Genomic DNA, 25,384 nt, shown 5'->3' on the forward strand with positions numbered 1-25,384 from the left:
AGAAAGATTAAATTAAATTTTTGTATTTTGTTTAGTATATAATATTTAAGATTGAGTTATTTTTTAATATCTTATTTAGTTTAAGATAAAAATAAAAACTTAAATAAGTGACATTACTAAAACATCTTTACTAATTAAAAAAATCAAAATAAAATTAAACTCTAATCCATCTTTTTTTTAGAAATTAAATCTTTTAAATTTTAAATTTTATTTTAAAAAATAAAATATAATTTATCATCACTTATTTTATAAATAGAAAAAAAAATATAAAAAAAATATTCAAAAATTTCACTTTATCGTCTAAAGTAAAAATATAAAATTTAAAGGATTCAAATTTTTTTCTTTCCACCCCCACTTCTCTCTCTCACACACACATTTTTGTCTTTCTCTTTTTCCAATTGACCAGCAGTCCAGCACCGCGGCAGTTTCCGTCTTTCTACAGCAACGACAACACTTACCATCGCCGTGTCTGCCGTTGTGTTCATTGTGTCCTGTTCCATTACATAGAAAGCAGTTATTCGTGTCGCTGATGGTCCGTCGTGCCGTCTCTGTTTTCTGCTGTGCTCGCCTTGCCACCTCAATTCTAGCTCTACATCGCTCAGTTCCAATTCCTGATATATTTCTGCCATAGTCGTCAGAATTGGACCGAATCGGCCGATCAGCTGAAAAACCGACGAATCAGTCACAAGGTTGGTCCAGATATCTGATTGTAGAAGAAAAATACCGATGAAAACTGGTTCAGACCGGCTGGTTTTGATAAAAACGGGTGAACTGTCAGTTTTAATAACCGGCCGCTTTGACACACCTTTTTGTTTACCCACCTTGCCCAAAACGACGTCGTTTTGCTTGTTAAAAAAAACCTAACCTAACACCTTGAACCCTCGTTCCTTCCCCACCATACTCTCTCAATCTCACTCAACTTCCCCTGAAGTCCAGAACTCTAGAGTCCACACTTTCTCACATTCTCTCACTAACGATCGCCGGCTCCTCATTGGCTCTGGTGCGTCTCTGTCACTATGTCGTCACCTCCGTCTGTGGCTCGCCTGCACTGCGTTGTGGTGTCTCCTTGTTCCTGTGTGTCTCTCGTCGTCGTCGTCACGACCTTGTTCGGTTTGGCTCGCCGTTGCCATCGCATCCTCGTCTGGCGTGGCTCGCCCTCGCTGCTGCCTTTCCCTCGCCAGTCTCTGCTTTCCCGTGCTTGGATAGCTTGGCCTTGGTTTCCCTCTTCTCGTCTCTGCTGTCGTGTTGTCTGTAACTTCGTTGGCATCTGTTGCCTCGTTCCTAAACCTTTCACTGTGTTTGCCAGCTCCTTCGCCTTCGTCTTCACTATGGTCATATGAACCCTTGACTTTCCTTATTTTCATGGTAGGTAGTAAATCTAATCAACTAGATTCAATTTATATATATTTAATTTACTAGTAGTTAGCATTATGGCTAATTTAATTCAATAAATTTGATTTATATACATATATAAAACACTACTAATTTAAATTTATTTAATTTGATTTAGTACTAAAAGATCTAATTTAAATTCAATAAATTTGATTTATATAAATATATGAATAAAGACATACATATAATATTATTTGTTTTGAGACTTTCTTATAATATTAGTATGTGTTTGATTTATGCATGTATTTTATTCTATTAAATATTAATTAGATATTTTTTTGGTGACTCTATTAATTATAATATTTAATTATGTATTAAATATACTCCATCTAATTTATTTTGTTAAATTTCCCAAACATGTGTAATGACTTTTATATCATAAATTTACCTATAAATAGGTTATGAAATACCTTATGAAATACATCAAATACAAAACAAACTAAAATGCATTTTGTATTTGTAAATAGTGGTTATAATTGTGATATGATGAATATATTATATAAAAAATATATGGTATAAATATTTGACGTTCAAGTATATTTAATGATACTATATTAATATTAGTAATAATTTTCTTATTCTCTCTGCATAATTTTATATCTACTACTCCTCTATTATTATTATTTTACAACGTAAAGATATTTTTGGTCCATGTTAGAGAGTAATCCGAAAAAGGTCACCTCTTATTTTAATAAAAGATCACTTGGAGAAAAGCTTATGATTGTGATTTTTTTTTTCTTGAAAGGATCGATATGATTGTGATTTGTTATACCTTGGGTTGTCTCGGACTCGGATAGTACTTATACTTCTACATACTATTTTAAAATAATTGTTCTATATATTTTCTTTTTCAACTTTAAAATATTTGTTTTAAAAAATATGGATATCATTAATTTTGTCTCTGTCTTTACCGTACCGTAAATAGTGATTTAATTTTAAGAAAAAACAATGTCATGTTTGTTTTTTCATGAAAGTAATTTTATCTATTCATATCATTTTTGAAAAATACTAAGTGACTATTAGAATTTATTATTTTGATCATCAATTAGTCATTAATCTTTAAAAATATAGGCTAAAGTATATTGTGTCCTTATAAATTTTTGGTAGATATCTCATGTATTTTAATTTAATTTCCTCCATTAGTTGGCCTTCATAGTTTGTTTCCATGTTATTTTACAGGATGGAGATACATTGGTAGAAAACCCAGAAGAATGGGAAACCTTATGTGTAAACCGTTAGAGAAAGCTGTTGACTTACTCCTGGAAGCGAGTATTCGACAAATTGATTATATTATCAATTACGAAGATTATGTTGAGGGTCTAAAAGAACTCGACGGGAAACTTGAGCAGAATGAGCTAACAGTGAGGCAACTAGTTGATGCTGCAGAAAACAATGCAGAAGAAATCACACCTACTACTCAAGATTGGCGTAACAGGGTGGCGGCAAAGAGGGAAGAAAGTAAGGAGTTTCGCGATGACAGAACCCTCAAGTCCAAGACAAGTTGCTTTGCCGGGGGATGCTCTAGCGGGGCTCTCCCTTTTTTGTGGCACAGGCGTCAACTTGGCCGGAAAGCAAAGATATTGGCACCGGCAATCAAAGAGCTTAATGATGAAACTCCTGACAGTGCAAATATTTCTTATCGACAAGCTCCCACGTTTGAGGATAGGAATCCATCTGGTGATGACTACCTCAAATTTGAATCAAGGAAAGGTACGATTGAGAAGGTCATGGAGCAGTTAAAAGATTCAACGGTGAGAATTGTTGGACTACATGGACCTAGTGGAGTGGGCAAGACCTCTCTGATCCAACAAATTGCAAAGCAAGCCAAGGGCAGGTTTGACAAGGTGGCCATGGCAACTGTAAAAAAAGATCCAGACCTTCAAAAGGTTCAACAAGATATTGCCGACCATTTAGGATTAACTTTTGGAGATGAAGGTCAGAAGGGGAGAGCAGCACTTTTGAGAAAGAGGCTGAAAAAGGAGAATACCCTTGTAATCCTGGATGACCTTTGGGATGAATTGGACTTGAATGAGATCGGGATTCCATTTGATAATGATGATGTTTCAAGCCACGTGATGCGCCAAGAAAGAACGGAGGGGGAAGAGCAAACGACAACCAGGGGATGTAAAATTTTCATCACTTCAAGGTATAAAGAGGTGTTACGCAATAAAATGAATGTTAAAGAAAAATCAGTTGTTCTTGTCCCCGAGTTAGACATTGAAGAAACTTTGACATTATTCAAGAAGGTGGTTGGATTGTCAAATGAAAATCCCAAGTTCAAGCCAGAAACTCTTCACAAGTACTGTGCAGGATTACCAATGGCAGTTATTCTAGTCGGAAAGTCGTTACAGAACAAGAGCGAGTCAGAGTGGGAAGGCGAACTAGAAAGGCTCAAAAACCAACAAGAATCGAATGAAGTGCAAAAGTACATGGAGAAACATGTAATGATGGGCTATGATCTTCTAGCAAGTGAGGAGCTCAAGTCCACTTTCCTAATGTGTGCTCAAATGGGTCATCCATCATTAATTGCTGACTTGGTGAAGTACTGCTATGGTTTGGGCACACTTAAAGATGTCCATACACTGAGGGATGCCCACAAGACCATATCTGAGTCAATCCAGAAGCTAAAAGATTTAGGCTTGTTGGATAGTACTTCCAACGACAGTTTCAATATGCATGATATAATTCGAGATGCTGCTCTGTCTATGGCGTGCAAGAATCAGAATGTATTTATCCTGAGAAATAAAACGTTGGATGTCTGGCCTCACAAGAAAGAACTTCAGAGCTGCACTGGAATTCATCTATACAAGAGTCAAATCGTGGTTGAACTCCCAGAAGTCTTGAACTCTCCTCAACTCAAATTCTTCCATATTGATACTGATGATTCAAGTTTGGAAATACCAGACAGGTTTTTTGAAAAAATGGAAGAACTCAGAGTACTAGTATTATCTGGGATTCATCTACCAAGTCTACCGTCTTCAATCAAATGCTTATCGAACCTCAGAATGCTTTGTTTGGAGAACTGCACTCTAGGTAACTTGTCGATTATAAATAAATTGAAAAATTTAAGAATTCTTAGCCTTTCAGGATCTAGAATTGAAGATTGGCCAACAGAGTTAGAAGGCTTATGCAGATTACAGTTGCTAGACATTAGCGATTGTTCAATAAGCAGATTGACTCGACCTCTTTCTTTATCGAGTTTCACTAGTTTGGAGGAACTGCATATAAGAAACAGCTTGACAAAAATGGAGGTGGAGGAAGAAGTAAATCGTAGTCAAACTTCAGTTCTTTCCGAACTGAAACATTTGCATCAATTGAATTCTATAGATGTTTGCATCCCTAGTGCTGAAGTTTTACCAGCAGACTTGTTCTTTCACGAGTTGAATGACTACAAGATTGTGATTGGAGACTTTGAGACAATTTCAATTGAGGATTTTAAGATACCTAATAAATATGAAGCTTCAAGGTCTTTGGCATTGCAGCTAGAGCGTGGCATGGATATTCACTCCCTAAAAGGAGTCAAATTGCTATTCAAAGGAGTGGTGAATTTGCTGTTGGGAGAACTACATGGAGTTCAAAATGCATTTTATGAACTAAATCTCAATGGATTTCCAGATCTGAAGCACTTGTCAATCGCAAATAACAAGGGCATTGAGTATATTGTGAACTCAATGGAGCTGTCACAACCCCAGGATGCTTTTCCTAGTTTAGAGTTCCTCAGCCTGTTCAACCTAAAGAACATAAAGAACATATGTTGCAGTCCTATTACAAATTCCTCATTCTCTAGACTAAAGACAATCAAAGTGCAAATGTGCCCCCAATTGAAGAACATATTCTTCTTTTACATTGTCAAATTTCTTACTAGTCTGGAAACAATTTATGTCTCTGACTGCGATTCTCTACAAGCAGTTGTTGGGGAGGAAGGAGAAGGATCCAACAAAGTTGTGCTTTATAAGTTATGCTCTTTGACGTTACAGAAGTTACCATCATTTGTCAGTTTTTGCGAGATCGATGACAGGGAAATCCTCCCAGCAGAAGATGAGAAGAGTCTCTTTGAAGAAAATGTATGGCTTTCCAAAAGCTTAAAATAATATGTATTTAACAGTTTAGCATAGTGATTCCAACAAAATAACATGGTGTGTGTATTTTTTTTTTCCTGCAGGTAGAAATTCCAAAGTTAGAGATCTTGAAGTTGTTCTCAATCAAGATCCATCGGATATGGAACAATTGGCCTTCAAATGATTGGTTTCAAAACTTAATAAAACTAACTTTGGACGACTGTTGTAACTTGACATATTTATGCTCATTGTCTGTGGCTCGTTGTCTGAATAAACTAAAAAGCATCTCCATAGGTAGTTGTCCACTGATGGAGAAGTTATTCATCATCGGAGGAAATAAGAATGAGTGTTCAAAGGTGCGTACATCTTCTATGTTTTGTGCTAATGCATTTTATTTGCAATGCTCATCATTGTGTCAAATGACTTGTTTTTACATCAAAACAGGTTTGTATCTTTCCTAAGTTGGAGGAAATCGAATTGTTTTCAATGGAGATGTTACAGAAAATATGGCCAGGTGAAGACGAAGTCAGTGCAGATTCATTTCCTAGTCTCGTTTCTGTCAATATTAACTATTGCAATAAGCTTGACAAGATTTTTCCTGATCACACGAAATGCTGGTATATGCATTTAAAAAGCTTAAAGGTTTATTGGTGTAAGTCGGTGGAATTCATTTTCGAAAGTAGACATCCTCCGCAACAAAATGACACAAAATCTGCATTATTGGAGCTCATTGATTTGCGTTATCTCCCATATCTAAAGCAAGTGTGGAGTGTAGATCCAAAAGGAGTGGTTAACTTCGCAAATTTGCAGAGCATAAAGATTTCTGATTGTAACACATTGAGAAATGTGTTGCCAGCTTCTATAGCCAAGGATCTTGGAAAACTAGAAAGCTTTTCGATAACCTCAAGTCATGAATTGGAGGAAATCATTGCTTGGGATACAGGATCAGAAACAAGCAATGAACCACCATTGAAGTTTCCAGAAGTAGTCTCCATGTCATTTAGTAAGTTACCAAGCATTCGGTGTTTCTACAAAGGGAGACATATTGTAGAGTGTCCAAAATTGAAGCAACTGACAGTGACTGCGTGTCCAAATCTGGAAATATTCAAAACAGAAAGTGCCAATGAAGAAGAAATAGCATTCTTATCGGCTGAAAAGGTATAAAGTGATTAGCAAAACTTATGACTTAATTGTTTGCTGACTTGCTCCATTCATATAATCATATCTACCACTAATATTCATAAATATAAAAAGAAATTTGGTTACGAGTACGACACTTATTTTGAATATAAAATTCAAACAATTTTATGGAATAGAAAATTTATATGCATTTAATATCATTAAATCTTCAAAATCTTATCTTTTTAATAAAGTTATTTTGCTTTGTTATTCAGCTTCTTAACAAATGTTTCAGAGACATTTATTAACAAAACTCATAGAAAATATTTAAAGATAATGGTGAAATTTTCTTCTAAGTCATTTCCGTTTTTGCTATAAATTTCCATTATATTCTCTTAATACCTAAATTGTTTTTGGATATTATCTCTAAGATTTAAAAAAAAAAACTGTAGATAATAGAGATAAAAGTTAATTTGAATATGAAGACATAAAGCAAAAAGTTCTTATATTTTCTGTACTTTCTAAAATAGTGAAGACAATATATATTGAAAATAAAAATACATAAACAGTTAGTATAAAACATATTTGATTATAGAGATATAGACAAATTACAAGAAAATTTTTTCTAGCTCATAAATGCAAATTTCTTATATTTACTAAAACAGACAATAATTTTAGTTATGGTTCGTCGCTTCTGACGAGTCAGCTTGAATTCAATTCATTCGCTCGTTTGATAGCTCTAAGAAAAATCGATTTTTTAAGTGTCAGTAGCTTAATCTATTCTTATTATATAAAAATTGATATCTAAATTTGTTTATTGTGTTTAACTCATATTTCTCTTTTTAAATTCTAACGATGTCATGTCAGTAATTTTACTTACTTGCCAAAAGTTAAAAATTAACCAATCATTTTTTAGTAAGAGATTTTTAAAAAATTAAAAAGAAAAAAATTTATCTATTATTATTAAAACATAAAATACTAATTAAATACAAGTACGAAAATAAAGAATCTTATGTAACATGTATAAATAGACAAAGAAAAAGTTATTTATTATTATTCAATTAAAACATAAGGTACTAATTAAATACAAGCTAAGTTTTATATTATGACACTTTTAATGTGTATTTATTGTATTTAATTAATACTTTATGGGTTAATTGAATAATAATAGATAAGTTTATTTTTTTTTATTTTTTAAAAATTTTTTACTAACAGATGATTGATTGATTTTCAAGTTTTGTCAAGTAAGCAAAGTTGTTAACATGTCATCGTTAGAAGAAGAAATATGGCTTAAACACAATATAAAAGAACTTAAGTATCAATTTTTATATAATAAAAATAGATAAATTAACGAAAACTCTTTCAAGTAAGTTTAAATTTGTCACATTTTTTTATTAAATACATTCAAATATATATCATAATTATAAAATTAATTCATAATTTTATATTTATATTTTTTATTTTTTTCATTCTCATTTATTTTTCTAAATCCAAGTAAGTTCAAATTTAGTTCACAAATATTATATCCGATAATTTGGTGTAATAAAAAACCTGCTTTTATAACATAGGAAAAACAAAGATTGATAAGATAAAAGTAATTTTGAATTGATGTACAGGTAATTTTCAAGTTGGAGCATCTTCATATCGACTCAAGAAACGTGCGGTGGTTAGTGAGCAACAGAGGCAAGTACCGCTTGAACTCTTTGACACACCTTCACTTGGAGGAATGGGCGAGCATTGATGAGACTTTATACTGCTTCCTCCACACCATTCCTAATCTGCAAATTTTGGAATCGAGTATTTCTTGGGGGATTCGAGAGTTCGTGCCAAGTGGAAACACCGGTCCTCAGCAAAGGTTGGGAACAGTATTACTGCTTAAGGAATTGATTTTGAACACTTCAAATGTGGAGGATATTGGATTTGAAAGAGATCCTGCTCTTCAGAGATCACTGCACCGCTTGGTCTTAACGGATTGTCGCACATTGAGGAGGTTGGCACATTCTTCGGTGTCCTTCACTCACTTGACATACTTGCAAGTATATTCTTGTGATGAATTGAAAACTCTAATGGCATGTTCAACGGCAAAGAGCTTGGTTCAACTCACCACCTTGAAGGTAAACTATTGTCGTCAATTAAATGAAATAGTTACCAAGGATGAGCAGGAAAATGACGAGGGCATTAAAATTGTCTTTGCCAACTTGATAACTATAGAACTTGAACAACTCAGCAACCTTACAAGTTTCTGTAGCATCGCAAATTGTGAGTTTTCGGTGCCGTCGTTGGAAAAATTGATTCTGAGAGATTGCCCCAAGATGAAAACGTTCACTGCAAAGCGCATAAGAGCACCCAGGCTACAATGTGTACTTGCCAGTGAAAGTTCTGACGAGGAAGGAAAAGGGTATTGGGAAGGTGACTTGAATGCCACCATTCAAATGGTGTTTGCAGATAAGGTATTCCATTTCCTTCTTGGTTCTTATTTCTTAATCCTCCTCCACTTGGATTTGGTATTTTAAAAAGGTTTGACTAGCTTATATTGAACTAAATTGATACTTTATAATTTTATATTGAATTAAAATCATTTGTTTTTTCTTATCAAGAATGAAATAAATAGGCAAGATCGAAGTAAACTTCTTTTTCAACTTTTTATACTAGTGTTGTTTTGACATACACCATACTAAAATTGAATTCTTTATTTATATTCTGAATTATATATTTTTTTTTGTGATTGTTTGAGCGTTATTATTTTAATAAAAAAAATCTTTTTTTTTATTTTGTAGTGTGTTTGGTAAATTTCTAGTAGTAAAAGTAAAAGCACTAGAAAAATAAAAAAACATCTTTTTTGAGAAGTTGTAATTTATATTTTTTTTAAAAGATCTTTTTTTCTTAAAAAAAAGATGTTTTTCATATAATAAATAAATAAAAAAGTACTTTTATATTGTTATACCCAAACATAATTGATAAATAAAAGGATCTTTTTGCTGAGATACCCAAACATAAAATTACTTTTATTTTTCCATAAGATCTTTTAAAAAAAAATTTTCAAAAAAAGATATTTTCTTAAAAGCTCACCCAAACAAGCCTTTTATATTTCATCATTTGTAAAATTTTGTAATTTTATATTTGAAATATATTAGGTATATACAAAAAATCAATAACAAAATTAGTCATTTGTATAAAATATAAATTACTATACATATATATAGATGTATGATTGAGCATCTAATTCATTTTTTTAATAATTCTCTTAATACTTAAAAAAGTAAAAATCTATATATATATATTTTTTAAAACATTAAAAGGGCAAGAAAAATTTAAAATTTTATTTATTTTAGAAATTAAAAAAATAAATTAGAAATCCTAATATATATATATGAATCTCGACAGTACTTTTCTCAGTATTCTGCATTTAAACAATTTGTTTATGTAGAAAAATTTTTCCATACCGCCAGACACTAATCCCCAGATCATTTACATGGCTCATAAAATTTTAAATGCAGTTCTTGAAAGTTCACCAAAAGAAATGAAGATTTTGTAAACACATTTTAAAAACAAATAAGTGATCTTTTTTCTTTTTCCAATTATTATTTTATAGGTTCATTTGGAGCTTTCCAATCATCCGGAGTTAAAACAAGTATGGTGTGACAAAACCTTGGTGCAAGTGAACAGGTTTCAGAATGTAAAATCTTTGGTTCTGAAGAGATGTGGTTATGTTGTGCATGTAATTCCATCTCATTTGCTTCATTGCTTTAAGAATTTGGAAGATCTGCAAGTATCCGATTGCCATGGAGTGCAAGTTATCTTTAATATGGATGACATTAGCAATAAGCAAGTGACAAAAGCAATGGGCATGTCTGGTTTGAAAAACTTGTCATTAGAGAATCTACCAAATTTGAAACATGTGTGGGATAAAGATCCCAAAGGAACTTTTCACCTTCAAGCTCTGCAAGATTTCAGCATTGATAGATGTGATAGTCTTGAATATGTGTTTCCATCATCTATAACTAAAGGTCTTGCCATGAACAATCTTTCAATAAAAAACTGTGAGCAGTTGGTAAAAATCTTTTCAGAGGATAAAACAACCTCAGAATTAGAAGACACCATATCGATTGTGTTTGGTTCTCTGACTTCCCTGTGCCTAACAGGAGTGCCACTGCTCAAATACTTTTATCCGGGACTACACAAGCTTCAATTTCAAAAGCTAAAAAGATTATATATACAAGCTTGTAAATGGATGATATTCAATTGTGAAGAGGCAGAGGCTTACATAGACCAGCAAGTTATAGTTCCACCACTTGAACAGGTAACAATGACTTTGTTTATAATCTTATAACTAAATGGTTAAATTAGTCCTGAAAGATAATTCGTTCTTTAAATTGGTCTCAAAAGATTTTTTTTTTTTTTACATTTATTATGTTAATAGTCAATTAAAATTTTTAGGTGTGTTAGGGTGTTATTTAAAGTATCACATTAGTAAATTTTGACATAATCAATAAACAAAATAATGGAAGGACTAACATGTTTAATTTAAATTTTTTAAAAGACGAATTTGATTAAAAAAATCTTTCAGAGACCAATTTAAAAAACGAATGATTGTTTAGGAACTAATTTAACTATTTACTCATAATTTTATACCATAGACAATGATATAAATTTATATAACCTAACAAGAATTATTGATAGGTGAGAAACAAGAACACCGTAATTAAAGGATGAAAATCACATTTTTGTCTAGTGTCATTGATATAATTAACAAAAAGTAAAACTGATGAGCAACGAAAATCCTGTACACCTGAAAACATAGGAGATTTGTAGCATATCAGAAATATACTCGAGTTATATAAAGTATATTTTAAAAAAATATTAGTAGATATCAGAATTTATTATTTTTAATTATATTAATAATTAAAAATAATAGTTAAAAATAATAAATTCTAATAACTTTAAATATTTCTGATTCGATGTATATGTACGATAATACTTGTCAACATCAAAGTAATAACTAATAAGACGATGAATGTTTGATGATACTTGTTAATTTATTAAAACTCAATCCTTATCTTCTTTTAATTATTATTGTCTTTATTTTTATAATCTTTATTTTACCAAAATAACATACTACGGAAATAGATCCTCTTAATTTTTTTTAATTATTGAAGGAGTAAAGTGTAATTTCTTATCATTAATTTTATAAGTGGGACTAAAAAAAACATGAAAAAAAGAATAATAAAAAAATTAGAGATGACATTTTATTCCTTCAATTTTTTTTAACAATTAAAAGAATCCATTTTCACATACTACTCATTAGTAACAACTAATAAGAAGTTATTTTCTTCATGAAAAGTGGTTTGTGTTCTTTTCCCTTCCTAATAAGTTTCATATTATTTAATTTGAAAAAAAAAATCTTTTAGTCTATGCAGGAATATTCAATGTGATGTCAAAATAAAATTATTTTACATTAACTTTATATAAATTGTATACATTCTATTTTTTTTAGCGATTGATATTTTTAAATGCATGCATATATAATATAACTATTATAGCATTACTGTATCAGTTTTATTATAATAAACTAAAAATATATTAGAGCTTCGTATGTATGATAAGAAATCAAGTAAACTAAAAAATTGATATTTTTTTAACAAAATATAACTTTGAACCTCAAGAATAATAGAATGATAATCAATCTCCAAAATTCCTTTGTTAATATCAATTAAATCATTAATAAAATAGAACTAATCGAATAAACAAATTTTTAGAAAATGTATTTCCCAACATTTCTATCTTTGAGAAGTCCAGTTGATTATTTATCCTCTTTTTAAAAAGAAAAAATATCATATTCCGCATTAACAAATATGAGATATGTATAATGAAATAAACAATTTAGTGTCCAAATTCCGGCCCCATGTTACTTCTAAATTTGTTCTAGCATGTCATTAAGTTCCGTATGAATTACATTATTTATTCACTGTTAGGTTTCAAACTAATTTATTTTGATTTAAAATGAGTAATGGACAGTGGCCTGCAATTTTTCTTATTTGTTTTGCTTGTTAGGTTAATCTCCTATTTCAGAGCTTGGAGAAATTATCATTTGATATAAGAGGCGCCAAGTTGACTTGGGAAGTAAAGTCTGGAAAACTTGGATTTGAAGAGTCAGAAGAAGAAAGGGTTGAAGAGGTCCTATTTGAGGAAAAACCTAAGGCTGATTACGTTGAATTCCTATCGCATCTCCCTCTCAAAGGGTTAAGCATGTCTTCTCTTTTGAGACTCAAGTCCATTGGTTTCGATCACTCTTGGATACACCCCATCCTTGATAATATCCAAACATTGGAAGTGAATACATGTTTTTATATAAAGAACTACTTAGTACCAAGCAAGGTGTCTTTCTCTAGTCTGACGAAATTGATTGTAAATTATTGCAATGATTTGTTGTATCTGTTCACATCATCAACAGCAAAAAGTTTGAGTCAACTCAAGCATATGGAGATAAGCAATTGTAGATCAATGCGAGAGATAATATGCAAAGAGGATGATGAATCTAATGAGAACATAATATTTGAGCAGCTCCAGGTTCTGCATCTTAGAGACCTGCCAATGCTGAGATGGTTATACTCAGGCAAACGTACTTTGTGTTTTCCATCATTGCAACAGTTATTCATGTTTGGTAAACTCTCGACGATGGCAACATTCTGTCCCCACATCCAGATAGATCTAGATTCAGTCAAGTTGAGCTCAGGACAAAACTACTGGAATCCATATGAAGTCCAATGGGAAGATGATGTTGATACCACTATTCGCAAAATCAATAACAAAGAAGTACGTCTTTCATTCTTTCAAAGTTAAAATTATTCTGCTGAAAAGTAGTAATGCCAAGAACTACAAGTCGGTTTTTGGCTATTTATTTTTTAACCAAAAATTTTTGTTTATCTAATACCATTTTTCATTTATTGCTCCTCTATATATTGAAATTTTCTAGAACCACCTTATGTACTTTGATATCATTTAGTCTTATTATTAATATCATTTAAAAATTAAACTAAAAATATCTTTTAGATATCATGATATGCATCTTCTATTTAGGTGAATTTTTTTAAATTTCATGACTTTATTCAGTTTCCATTCCACTTCATTTACAACTAGAATGAGTCTCGCACGATGCGCAGAAGATAAATTAACAATAGTATATAATAAATATTAAAAATTGTTATGTTTTGTAAAATTAAATTAAATATGTGTAAACTACAGTTAAATTTAAAAGATATTTTATTTAAAATAATTTGTAGTACAAAAAATTTGGATGTTGGAGCTGTACAAAATGATATTTTTATTTAGTGGTTTGATTTTGTCATTTGTTTTAAACTTTTAGTTGATGGACTTCTAGATGTGTGTTGAATTTGTATGATTTTCTTTCTTCTTAATCTCTTGATGGGTATGAGATATTTGTTTGATGATATTAGTGTTGGCGAAATTGGTTCCTATAATCAATGAATAATTTAAATTAGAAATAAAAATGATGTCTTAAATAAGTAATTTTTTTTGGAGTATTACCTATTTTATTTGTTGTAATGGGTGTTGAGGTTCAGTATTTTTTGTTAGAACAAATGTCTTGCCAATAGTGTATTGTTAACAACTTTCTTTGAGATTAAAATCATTTACTTTGACTTCAAATATAAGTGTGAGATTGTACAAATTTTTTAATTGGGGTGGTGCTTCAATGTTATTATTATTTTTTTGGAGTGTCTCTAGATTTGAAGCAGTTGTGCCCAACAATTTTTTTTGCTTCGCCATCAAATAGTGCAAAAGTTGTTGTAGCACTTTGATCGAAACCTTTAATTGAATTCTGAACCTAAAATAAGTATTGTGTTAGTAAAAAAAATTGATTACATTTATTTTTTTAAAGTTATTAAAAAAGGAATAATGAATAGCATATTGAAAGAAATATAATTTTAACGATATTAAAATACAATTATATATAAAGTATTATAAAATAATATAAAAAGTATAAAAAACAAAAATAATTAAAGTATTTATTTTGTAAATTCAATTTAAAAATACAATAAATATGTTTGTTTTGTATCTTTTCATCTAATATAATCATTTTTAAGTAAAGAGGTTCCTCTTCATTTGTGGGTGTTAATGTTTCCCGTAGACAAACCACACGAACTTTGATAAACTAATTGTCTGTTTGTTTGGTGATATTGTCTAAAGAATGATGTTTCATTGAGTAAATTTGAGATGTTGTGTAGTTCGGAAATAAATTTTTTGTGCTAAAATTTGATGTTATTTGAAAGAATAGTGATAAGAGACTTGTATAAATAGTTCAAATAGTATGTAATTTGAATATTTGTAACGTAAAGTTTATTATGATTAATAATATTATTATAACATTTGTAATATGGATGTTTATTACATTTAATGAGTTATTTATAGAAATTAATAATTAATTATTGGGGTTATAAATTTATTTTATTATTTATAACGGTAAAATATAATAAATATAGGGATATGAATTCAATGTCTTTTTTAGTTTCTTTTGTATATATTTTTTTTGTTGATTTGGAAATAATAGTTGATTTGGCAAAAATTTAGTGGTTGATTCTAAAATTTTGCCAAGTAAGCAATGTTGCTGACATGGCATTAGTAGAAAGAACAAAATATCTTAAAAATAATGTGGGTAAATTTATCCATCTATTTTTATATATTGAGAATTTACAATTTTTTGGTCACTATATGTTTGTAATATTTTTCATTATCTTAAAAAAAACATGTATTGTAAATAATTATGGCACTGTAAGAAATTTAAAAGTCTATGAATGTATTGGTGCTATGAATGTAGGTGAGTTTTATGGTGTTTTTTTTTATTATGGTATCTAAATTGCCTAACTTACTTTTATAAGTAAAAAATAAAATGTATAAAATAAAAATAAAATATTAAAAATTTATTAAATATTATTTATTTGCCTATTTTAATAAGTTAGGCATAATATCATAGAAACCATAACATTCATCATGAATATATCCCTTGTGATTTGACACAAGTCTCCTAGTGTGGAGAGTCATGTAAGACCGAATTTAGACTACCACGTCTTAATACATGTGTTAGGCAAATAGATAATAAATAATAATTAAGAGATTACTGCCATTCAAACCTGATTAACTGTAACTTTGGAGTAATTAAGTTTCTTGTTTTCCATGTGCAGATTGGTCTTAGAGAAAGCCTGTATTTTCAAGACATGTGGCGTGGCTCATTGCCAGTCCCTGAAGCATACTTCGGTAATTTGGAGTCCCTGGTTGTGTATCAATGTGAATTTTTATCCGAAGTAATACCTCTTCATTTGCTTCCTTTTTTAAATAACATGCGAAAATTGGAAGTTCAAAAATGTAGTTCTGTAAAAACTATATTTGATGTGAAATGCATAACAAAAGACAAGACACTCCCGCCAATTAAATTTTCGCTGAAGGAGTTGGTATTAGAAAAGCTGCCGAATTTGGATAGCATTTGGAATGAAGATCCTGATGGGATACTCAACCTTCAAGTTGTAGAACAAGTGCGTGTTGATACATGTAAAAGCCTTACAAGTTTGTTCCCAAAATCAGTAGCCAAGGATCTTGTCAGTCTTGAAAATCTAGAGTTGAAACATTGTGAGAGCTTGGTGGAAATCATTGCAGGAATTGAAGCAACACCAGAAGGAGCAATTTCAGACTTTATTAAGTTCCCTTGTTTGGCTTCATTGACACTCTTGGATTTGCCAAGCTTCAATTGTTTTTACTGTTCATTGCATTGTGTCTTGTTGAAGTCACTGAATGGCCATGATCCACAAATTGAGGACCAAGTCAAAAAGGTACTTAAATCGAGTTTTGACTATTTTTTATGTCATACATTTTCATACATAAAGTATTCGTTGTGCTATATGTATATTTTTCTCCTTAATGGTGATCTTTTTACAGTTTTAATGATATAAGACTAAGTCCTGATTTTTTAGGGTATCCTTGTCTTCTTTTGGTTTGTTTAGTCATTTCTCCAACAATTTGAGACAACTGCTTTCATTATTGATGGCCTCGTTTCCTCCGTCCAGGTTACTCCTAAGTTGATCAACTTGTCTTTTGGTGAAAAAGAAGCGAAGATGATTGGACATGAAGAATGTGAGGAAAGCCATTTCTGCATCATAAATGTTCCTGACATGCAGAGCTTTGATATTAAGCTTGTGTGTGATGAACTTCCATATGCATTTCTTCAAAAGGTGTCATGTATAGAGAGTCTCGAAGTGAGTAATAGTTCCATAAAGGAGATATTCTGTCCGGAAAGATCTAATTTGAATTATGCTCAATTCCTATCACAGCTGAAGAAATTGGAGTTGGCTTCTCTTTCTGAACTAACTTCTATAGGGTTTGAACACTATTGGATACGAGAATCATCCATCCTCAAAACTCTCACACATTTGACTGTATCTAAATGTGATAGTTTGATATATTTGTTCACATCTACAACAGCTAAAAGTTTAACTCAACTCAAAGAGATGGAGATATCTAATTGTGAATCTATCCAAGAGATTGTGTCTAATGAAGGAGAAGAATCAATTCATGATGAGATAGTTTTTGAACAGCTACAAAAACTAAAATTTTATCGTTCGAAAAACCTTAGAAGATTTTATAATGGAGGTTTTACCTTAAGCTTGCCATCATTGGAGGAATTGAAAGTAATTGAGTGCAAAAGGATGGAAACTTTCTGTGAAGGTACTATCAATACTGACAAGTTGTCAGCAGTCTCTTTTAAATTTGGAGATACAACTCCATTGGAAGTTGATCTCAATTCTGCGTTTCGTAACACTTACAAGACAGAGGTATGTATGTGTTTATTTATTTTCTCCTTTCTTAATTTTTCTTTAAGATATAAAACTTTTCTCAATCCATTTTAAGTGTTTATAACAACAAATTCTGTGTGGATGGAGGATGCTCCTGTTCATGTACTCACTTTATCAATCTTTAATTGTCAGCATTCATAACCTGAATTGGTGTTGACCAACACAAGTTTTAGCCAAGTGGTTTGCCATAGCACGCTTTTAATAACAAAATATTGTATTATATAAATAAATAGATTGAAAATCAGTCCTTCAAGTTTTAATCTTTCTCATGCTTAGGATTTGGCACTACATCATCATTGCAAGTTTCAAGGACATAGAATTGTAATAATAATAAGAAGAAAAAACATAAATTAAAGAATGAAATAAAAGACCCAATTCTCAAAGAGAGCTTGAAAGCTTTGCTGGTCTTGGTCCAACATAGTGCAGTGGTCGGATTGGATCAACATTCTGTGTGTGCATATATAATGTAGGTATATAATTTGATGTTGGATTAAAATCAGATATGATATGCATCATTTTGTTGCAAAATTTCACATTAGTTTTCACATTAGCTGATATACTTTTTATACGCTTTACACAAATATTTTATATATGTATTTATAATTTAACATTTTTATAAAGATATGATACTAGTTTTTGGATAGCCAATTAAGAGGTGTACTGATTAATTTAGCATTGCATGTGCAGGTTGCAAAATTTGTAAGGGAAGTTAAGGATTTGGAGCTCAAGGAACACCCCTGGATACATGAAATATGGAATGATCCATCTAGAGTCCCATCTCTGTGCTTCATCAGATTGAAGATTTTGATCGTGGAAAAATGTGAATTCACATCTATTGTAATACCTTCTCATATACTCGGTCTGCTATGCAAATTAGAAGAGTTGGTAGTGCGACAATGTGATTCCGTAAAAGCAATATTTGAAGTGACAAGTGAAGCAAAAGACACAAAGGTCCTCTCCTTGAAGAAATTGACTATTGAGGACTTGCCAAATCTTGAACATGTTTGGGATTCAAATCCTATACAGCAAATTGGTTGCTTTCAGAGCTTTCAAGAAGTGTACGTTCATAGATGCAACAGCCTTCAAAGGTTGTTTCCAACCTCTGTAGCCAAAAATCTAAATAAACTTGAGAAACTGGAAGTAACAGAGTGTGACAGATTGGTGGAAATTGTTGCAAAGGATAAAGCATCTGTTGAAGGTGCTCCTAAAGAGTTTGCATTCCGAAGCTTGACCTCCATAAAACTATGGTCTTTGCCAGAATTGAAATGTTTTTATCCTTCACCGCACAAGCTAAAATGTCCCAAGCTAGAGGAAGTGCACTTATTTCACTGTGACCAGTTGAAAGAGTCTCAGAGATTTCAACGTTCACAAGCAGAGAATCAAGCCATTTTCTTTCCAAAAAAGGTTCCATATCTTGTTAAATTTTATGACAATATCCCTCCATGTCTTATTATTCATTAATTATTATGACCATCATGTAGCTGTATATATGCTTAATTGCCCCATTTTTTTTTTACTTGAATAGGTAATTCCAAACTTAAAGTTTCTAGCACTGAGCAAGGAGGAGATCATGATGATGTGGCATGAGCAGCTTCATGTGAATGACCTTTCAAAATTAGAAGCTCTTCGGTTGCAATGTTTTCATGACGATTCAGATACTTTTCCATATGAAGTACTCCAACAGCTTCCCAACATAGAAAATCTTGCTGTGAGTTGTAGCTCTTTCAAAGGGATATTCTGCTCTGAGAGTCCCAACATGGATGGTGTCGAAGGAATTCTTCCTCATTTAAAATGTTTGCAATTGATTAAGCTGTCTAAACTGAGCACCATTGGGTTAGAGCATTCATGGATGGATATCATTTCTAAAAATCTTAAGAAGTTACTAATGGACCAGTGTCATTGTTTGAAGAGCATAGTACCAAGCAAGGTATCGTTCTCCAGCCTAATAGAATTAAACATATCAAAATGCAATGGTCTTGTGAGTTTGTTCACACCTTCAACAAGCAGAACTCTATATCAGCTGAAGCACATGTCAGTAAAAGATTGTGAATCATTAGAAGAGATAGTGTCAGAAGAGTCATCAGAGAATGTTGAAGAGGAGATAATAGTATTTTCTGAACTGAAAACTCTGTTCCTTCGCTCTCTACCAAAGCTTGGAAGGTTTTACAATGGCAACGTTGCCTTAAAATTCCCATCACTGGAAAAATTCTCACTAATCAGTTGCCAAAAGATGGAAAGCTTTTGTGCAGGTGCTGCCATTGTCAACAGGCGAACAGAAGTTGAATTTATGAAGAATAAAAAAACAGTGTTATTGGAAGTTGATCTTAACTGTGCTGTACGGAAGGCATTTGAAGGGACGGTATGCATTTTATTCCTTTCTCTTAAGTTGAAGTTCTTATTAGCCTAAAGTTTACTCTTTTCAGTTTTATTATACTCTGCAATCTGCATAATCATTGAATTTGTTAAAATAATTTAGAATACAGTTTTCCTTTATATTTGTTAAAATAATTTAGACTAAGTTAATATGTCATGCTTTTTTTCTTATTCATATTAGTTATAGCCAATTCAGAGATGTAAGCATACAGAAAAGAGAGTTGCCACTAAGTCCTAATGTTTTGTTTCAGTTTGGTCAATAAGAAAAATTAATTAAGGTGGCACATACATAGTTTGATTAGTAAAATATTATAATTATTTTTTGCCTAAATCAAATTAAGTTGCTTAATTAACACCACACCCCATTACGAATGTTTCAAATTCAACAAACTCCTTAGTTATGTTAGTGATTGTCAGAGCTACCAAGAGAAAAGATGGTACGTAGGATGTTGCATAAGATCATATGGAATTATGTTTCTGCCCAAAGTTTTATGACCTCTATTTAATTGAAGTCTTAGCCACTAGATTCTGTGAGAGAGAAATGATTAATTAATTAGTTAGAGATATGGTTGGAACGGCATACATCATTCATTCTTTCTTATACTTCCCATTATTACACAAATGCTTTTTGGATTCAGTAATCAGTAATCACTTCCAACCTCAATACAGAGTTATTGGTTTATTTTGTTGATCCTAAATTTCACTTATTATATACCAGTATTAAAATCCCTTCAAGTTGTAAACCTAAACGTATATATCTGCTTGAATCTTGATCTTGACCCAATCATCAGTTAACCTTATTTATTCTTAATTAAGTTTAAAACATTACTAGGATGAATATTTACTTTAGGTTAAGTCTTAAGTATCTTTGTTAGAATATAAAATTAGTTTATAGTTTCTATTCTGCTATTTAAATTTTAGAAAAAATACTTCATTAATTAACTGTATAGGACTAAATAGTATATACCGAAATAATCTGCTTCGTTATTGAATCTTGGAACCTGGATGCACTTGATGAGAGTAATAATACTGTAACTAAGCCTTGAAGAGCTATTTAATTTGTTCTTTATTCTTCTTTTATTAATTTTATTTTTTAATTATGTTCTGATTGGAGGCAATGATTGGGAAAGGTTCAAAGCAAAAATTTGGTTTCTATTATTAATTTATTATGAAAAAGTATAGAGTACCAACATATTCTTCGGCAACCAACGTAAAAAATATATATATATATATATATATATATAGCCGAATCCCCCCATGACATGAATCAAAGACATTATTGCGCTAAAGCTAGGTCGTTGCCCGGAAGCAACGCGCCGTATGGCTCGAGTACGGTGTCAAAGCAAGAGCCGCTGCATCGGTGCCCGGATGTAGTGTTAAATGAGCAAGGGTTCTCGCGTTTTCGTGAACGGACGAGGGTAAATAAGCTAGTTCACAAAGAAAAAGGTAAAGGCCTAAGCGACAGAAGGTTGAGATTTGGGACATGGAACATAGGCACTCTAACAGGAAAGTCCATGGAGGTGGTGGACACCATGATAAGGAGGAAGATTAACGTTATGTGCCTACAAGAAACGAAATGGGTTGGCGCAAAGGCTAGGGAGTTGGATACTTCTGGTTTCAAACTTTGGTATACAGGAAAGGTGAAAAATAGGAATGGGGTTGGAATAATTGTGGATAAGCAGTGGAAGAAGGACGTAGTGGATGTCAAAAGGGTGGGAGATCGGATCATCTCTATCAAACTTGTGGTGGAGAGAGGTGCTTTCCATGTGATTAGCGCCTATGCACCGCAAGTGGGTTCGGACGAATAACACAAGATAAGGTTTTGGGAGGATCTAGAGAGTTTGGTTCAAGGCATACCTTTGGGAGACAAGATTTTCTTAGGAGGAGATTTAAATGGCCATGTTGGGAGAGAAGTGACTGGATATGGGAGTATTCACGGAGGCCATGGTTTCGGGACGATCAATGCCGAGGGTAAAACTATTTTGGACTTTTCCTCAACCTTTGATCTTCTCATTGCAAATACATGTTTTAAAAAGAGAGACGAACATCTTATAACCTATAAGAGTGGCATGACAAGCTCTCAAATCGACTTCTTCTTGTTGAGGAGAGTCGACCGAAAATTTTGCATTAACTGTAAAATTATCCCAGGAGAGAGTTTGACAACACAACATAGGGTGCTCGTCATGGATTTTCGCGTTGAGCAAAAGTTGAGGAAAAGACATCATACGAAGAACCCAAGGACGAGGTGGTGGCGGATGAAAGGTGAGGAACAAAGAAGCTTCCTAAGACGGGTAGGAGAAGAGGCAAAGTGGGATGGGAACGGAAGCGCGGAAGAGATGTGGAGGGAGATGACAGAAGTTATTAGAAGAACAGCAAAAGAAAGTTTTGGTGAATCTAAAGGAATAGGACCAAGAGACAAGGAGTCCTGGTGGTGGAATGCGAGTATACAAGAAAAGATAAAGACAAAAAGGGAATGCTTTAAAGAGTGGTCTTTATGCCGCAATGCAGATAACTGGGAAAAATATAAGGCGGCTAAGAAAGAGACAAAAGTGGCTGTAAGTGAAGCAAGAACAAGAGCATATGAGGGTCTCTACCAGTCTTTGGGCACAAAAGAAGGAGAAAAATGTATATATAGAATCGCAAAGAGCCGGGAAAGAAGAACGAGAAATTTGGATCAGGTTAAGTGCATAAAGGATAAGGATGGAGAGGTGTTGGCTCAAGAGGAGAAGATTAATGAAAGGTGGAAGAGCTACTTCTACGAGTTATTTAATGAGGGACAGAAGACTCTTCCGAGCCTTGGTCGATTATGCACAAGGGAAGAAGATCAAAACTTTAACTACTATCGAAGAATCCGAGACTTCGAGGTAAAAGAGGCTCTAAAGCAGATGAAAATTGGCAGGGCAGTAGGACCTGATAATATCCCGATTGAGGTTTGGAAGGGTCTTGGAGAAAAAGGAATCAACTGGTTAACCAAGCTTTTTAATGAGATTTTAAGGTCAAAGAAGATGCCTGATGAGTGGAGAAAGAGCACCTTGGTACCTATCTACAAGAATAAGGGGGATATACAAAGTTGCGGTAACTATAGAGGGATTAAGCTTATGAGTCATACTATGAAGTTATGGGAAAGGGTGATAGAACGGAGGTTGAGAAAAGAGACACAAGTAACAGAGAACCAATTTGGATTTATGCCAGGCAGATCTACCACTGAAGCGATATACCTATTAAGAAGGATGATGGAGAGGTATCGTAGTAATAAAAGGGATCTACATATGGTGTTTATTGATTTGGAAAAAGCGTATGATAGGGTACCAAGGGAGGTCTTATGGAAGGTTTTAGAAAAGAGGAGAGTAAGGATCGCATATATTCGGGCAATTAAAGACATGTATGATGGGGCCACAACTAGTGTGAAGACTCAAGGTGGTGTGACAGAGGAATTCCCTATTGGTATAGGATTACACCAGGGATCATCCTTAAGTCCATACCTTTTCACATTAGTCTTGGAAGTACTTACAGAGCACATCCAAGAGCCTGTGCCATGGTGCATGCTTTTTGCCGATGATATCGTCCTTATGGGAGAGTCAAGGGAAGACCTAAACAAGAAGTTGGAGTTATGGAGAGAAGCTCTAGAAGTATATGGTCTGCGCATAAGCCGTAGTAAGACGGAATATATGGAATGTAAATTCAGTTTGAGAAGGGAAAACCCCAATATAGAGGTGAAGATTGGAGAAAACATCCTACAAAAAGTTAAAAGTTTTAAGTATCTTGGGTGCATCATACAGGATAATGGAGAGATTGAACAGGATGTAAATCATAGGATCCAAGCAGGTTGGTCAAAATGGCGGAGTGCATCTGGTTTTATATGCGACAAAAAGGTGCCTTTAAAACTTAAAGGTAAATTCTATCGCACCGCTATAAGACCGGCTATGCTGTATGGTACGGAGTGTTGGGCGGCTAAAGGGGAGCACGAACATAAGCTGAGTGTGGCAGAGATGAAGATGTTGAGATGGATGAGTGGCCATACGCGATTGGATAAAATAAGGAATGAAGATATAAGGGAGAGAGTTGGAGTAGCGCCCATTGTGGAAAAGATGGTTGAATCGCGTCTCAGGTGGTTTGGACATGTGAGAAGAAGACCGATAGAACATCCAGTCAGGAGGGTAGATGAGATGGAAGATGGACAAAGGGCGAAAGGCAGAGGAAGACCTAAGAAGACCATCCATGAGGTGGTCAAACGAGACCTACATGTAAACGGTCTCTCTGTAGACATGATACATGACAGAGCACAATGGCGTCGTTTGATTCATGTAGCCGACCCCACTTAGTGGGACAAGGCTTTGTTGTTGTTGTTGTTGTATAGAGTACCAACATATTATCTTCCAACTTATTACCAATAATAATTAATTATTATATTTTAAACACATATATAAAAGATACATCCAGAAAATATATCTATAAAGACACATCTATTAAACACAGCCATAAAAAAGACATTTTTATTAGACACATCCACAAAGACACTTCCATTGAACACAATTATAAATAAGAGTTGGCAGAAGTTGGCAGAAATGCTTTTGGTAACGTAGCAGGATTGATTTATTATTATTGTTGTTGTTGTTTGTTATTGTTATTGTCCAAAACAAAATCCTTTATGTTTGTCTTCTTGCCTTTCTAGTAGATCCCAAATTAAGGTTGAGAGTTATATTACCATAATTTTTTTTACTGCATATATTACTTAAGTTTCAATTTTTCATTTTTATTTGATCTTTTTTTAAACTAACACTGTTATATTAACAGTTTTATTAGGCGGAATCTAATTCCAGTAATGGAATTAGAGACAAAATGAGGATACCCACATGGACAAGACATTGATGAAGAGGAAGGAATATTGTCAACTTGACTTCTTTTATGTTGTATTTTTTTTTTCAAAAAAAAAAAAACTAAAAAAAATTAAAAAAAGTAAAAAAAAAAAAAAGAGCAGGTGTGTAGTGTGGTTATAAGTTTACCCAAATCAAAAAGAGAGGAAAAAAAAAAAGTTCAAGTGTGGTGTAGTTTTAAGTTAAAAAAAAAAAAAGACTGCATGTGAATGTGATGTGTGTGGCGTGGTCATAAGTTAAAAGAAAAAGTGTGCATGTGTGGTGTGGTTATAAGTTAAAAAAAAAAAAAGACAAAAAAAGGGTTGAGGATGATCTATGTTAGTGTAGCCATGTGTGTGAAATGTGATTGCATTGTAACTCATGGATAATGGATGATAACAGTGTGTTAAACTGTATTACTTATTTTGCTTTATTCATTGTTTTAACTTTTAACTACTTTCTTTTTTTAAAAGTAAAAAAAAAAAAAAAGAATGTTTGTATTCCGTTGTCAATTTAATATTATGTGGTGAGGCTATAGGTGTGGCGGAACACCACTCTCCAATTCCTCTCTATCATTTGGAAAATCTTCTTCTCCAGCTGATTGGGGTGATTCCCCTGCCTCTCATGTTTGTGACAGAATCAATCAAAAATGATTTTCTTTATCTCCAGGTCCCAAGCCATCTGTAATCCCTTAACAATCCCAAGCTATCTGTAATCCCTTAACAATTAA

At 32.6% G+C, this 25,384-nt stretch overlaps 1 protein-coding gene across 1 annotated transcript; it reads left to right on the top strand.

Moving 5' to 3' along the window:
- Positions 1-852: 852 nt before the first annotated feature.
- Positions 853-25,107, top strand: LOC107626019 (uncharacterized). The gene is made up of 12 exons (XM_088503987.1): positions 853-1,365; positions 2,572-5,456; positions 5,555-5,806; positions 5,895-6,608; positions 8,186-9,019; positions 10,162-10,869; positions 12,621-13,382; positions 15,767-16,408; positions 16,643-17,407; positions 18,116-18,832; positions 18,954-19,787; positions 24,596-25,107. The coding sequence occupies exons 2-12, from the start codon at positions 2,604-2,606 to the stop codon at positions 24,602-24,604; spliced, it is 9,090 nt and encodes a 3,029-aa protein (XP_088360113.1). The 5' UTR covers positions 853-1,365; positions 2,572-2,603; the 3' UTR covers positions 24,605-25,107.
- The last annotated feature ends 277 nt before the right edge of the window (positions 25,108-25,384 follow it).

Source organism: Arachis ipaensis, chromosome B2, assembly GCF_059453495.1.
Source record: "Arachis ipaensis isolate K30076 ecotype BB chromosome B2, ASM5945349v1, whole genome shotgun sequence".
NCBI classification, from domain to species: domain Eukaryota; kingdom Viridiplantae; phylum Streptophyta; class Magnoliopsida; order Fabales; family Fabaceae; genus Arachis; species Arachis ipaensis.

Bases quoted from the DNA above. Each gene is read 5' to 3' on its own strand.
- LOC107626019 (XM_088503987.1), top strand. From the start codon at position 2,604: ATGGGAAACCTTATGTGTAAACCGTTAGAGAAAGCTGTTGACTTACTC. The intron at 9,020-10,161 runs GTATTCCATTTC...ATTATTTTATAG, and splicing joins AAATGGTGTTTGCAGATAAG to GTTCATTTGGAGCTTTCCAA. The intron at 17,408-18,115 runs GTATGTATGTGT...TTGCATGTGCAG, and splicing joins GTAACACTTACAAGACAGAG to GTTGCAAAATTTGTAAGGGA.